This window comes from Bison bison, unplaced genomic scaffold (genome assembly GCF_000754665.1).
Source record: "Bison bison bison isolate TAMUID 2011002044 unplaced genomic scaffold, Bison_UMD1.0 scf7180017461157, whole genome shotgun sequence".
Lineage (NCBI taxonomy): Eukaryota > Metazoa > Chordata > Mammalia > Artiodactyla > Bovidae > Bison > Bison bison.
The window spans coordinates 23,230-24,057 of NW_011372390.1; the positions used below are offsets into that span (position 1 = coordinate 23,230).

The 828-nt window shown below is 36.2% G+C and overlaps 1 protein-coding gene across 1 annotated transcript in view; it reads left to right on the top strand.

Annotated features, from left to right (window-relative positions):
• ZDHHC15 (zinc finger, DHHC-type containing 15) overlaps positions 1–828 on the top strand; it is a 34,922-nt gene that overhangs the window by 22,782 nt on the left and 11,312 nt on the right. The window contains exon 3 of the mRNA XM_010852281.1: positions 451–571. Within this exon, the coding sequence (XP_010850583.1) occupies positions 451–571 (121 nt within the window). The remainder of the gene's footprint in view (positions 1–450; positions 572–828) is intronic.

Genomic DNA, 828 nt, shown 5'->3' on the forward strand with positions numbered 1-828 from the left:
TTAATTTCATGGCTGCAGTCACCATCTGCAGTGATTTTGGAGCCCAAAAAATAAAGTCTGACACTGTTGGCAGCAAGGTATCACTTATTAACATGCAACATCATATTATGGTATAGTGGAGTGGAAATGGCATAAGTCTTGGTAAATTGGTTTGGGTCTTAGTTTTGCTGCTTTTACTAGTTGAGTTGAGTATGACCATAGACAAGATACTTAGATTTTATTTTCTTAGGTTATAAAACAATATTACCTATCACATAGAGTTATGAATATTGAGATAAAAGCCAGATAAGATAAATGAGATAATTATCCAGAGAAAGTTATAAGCCAAATTGGTACCTGAATATCAAAGGGTAGGTAACAAATATTTTCATCTAAATAGATGTTGTTGTTGTCTTTAATCTTTTCTGTGAACCTTGGAAAGTAAGTCTTGCCTCTCACTTTTCCTTGCAGTTCCACTTGTCCTATACAGACAAGGAGCGCTATGAAAATGAAGAGAGACCTGAGGTCCAGAAGCAGATGCTTGTTGATATGGCCAAGAAGCTACCAGTTTACACAAGAACTGGGAGTGGAGGTCAGTTCATCCAAAGTCATTTAGGGAGGCAGATCTACAAGGATCTCAGAAAGAGATCCTCAGTCTAGCCCACTTTTCCCTTCTTTCTTCTGAGAAACACCATGGAGTTTTTTTCTCAACACAGTATAAAAAATGTCAAATATTTATGGAATAATTATCTTATAAACATCTGTATACCCACCACTGGAGTCTACCACTAACATTTAACTATATCGCTTTATTGTGTATCTGTCTACAAATCCATTCCTCTATCCATC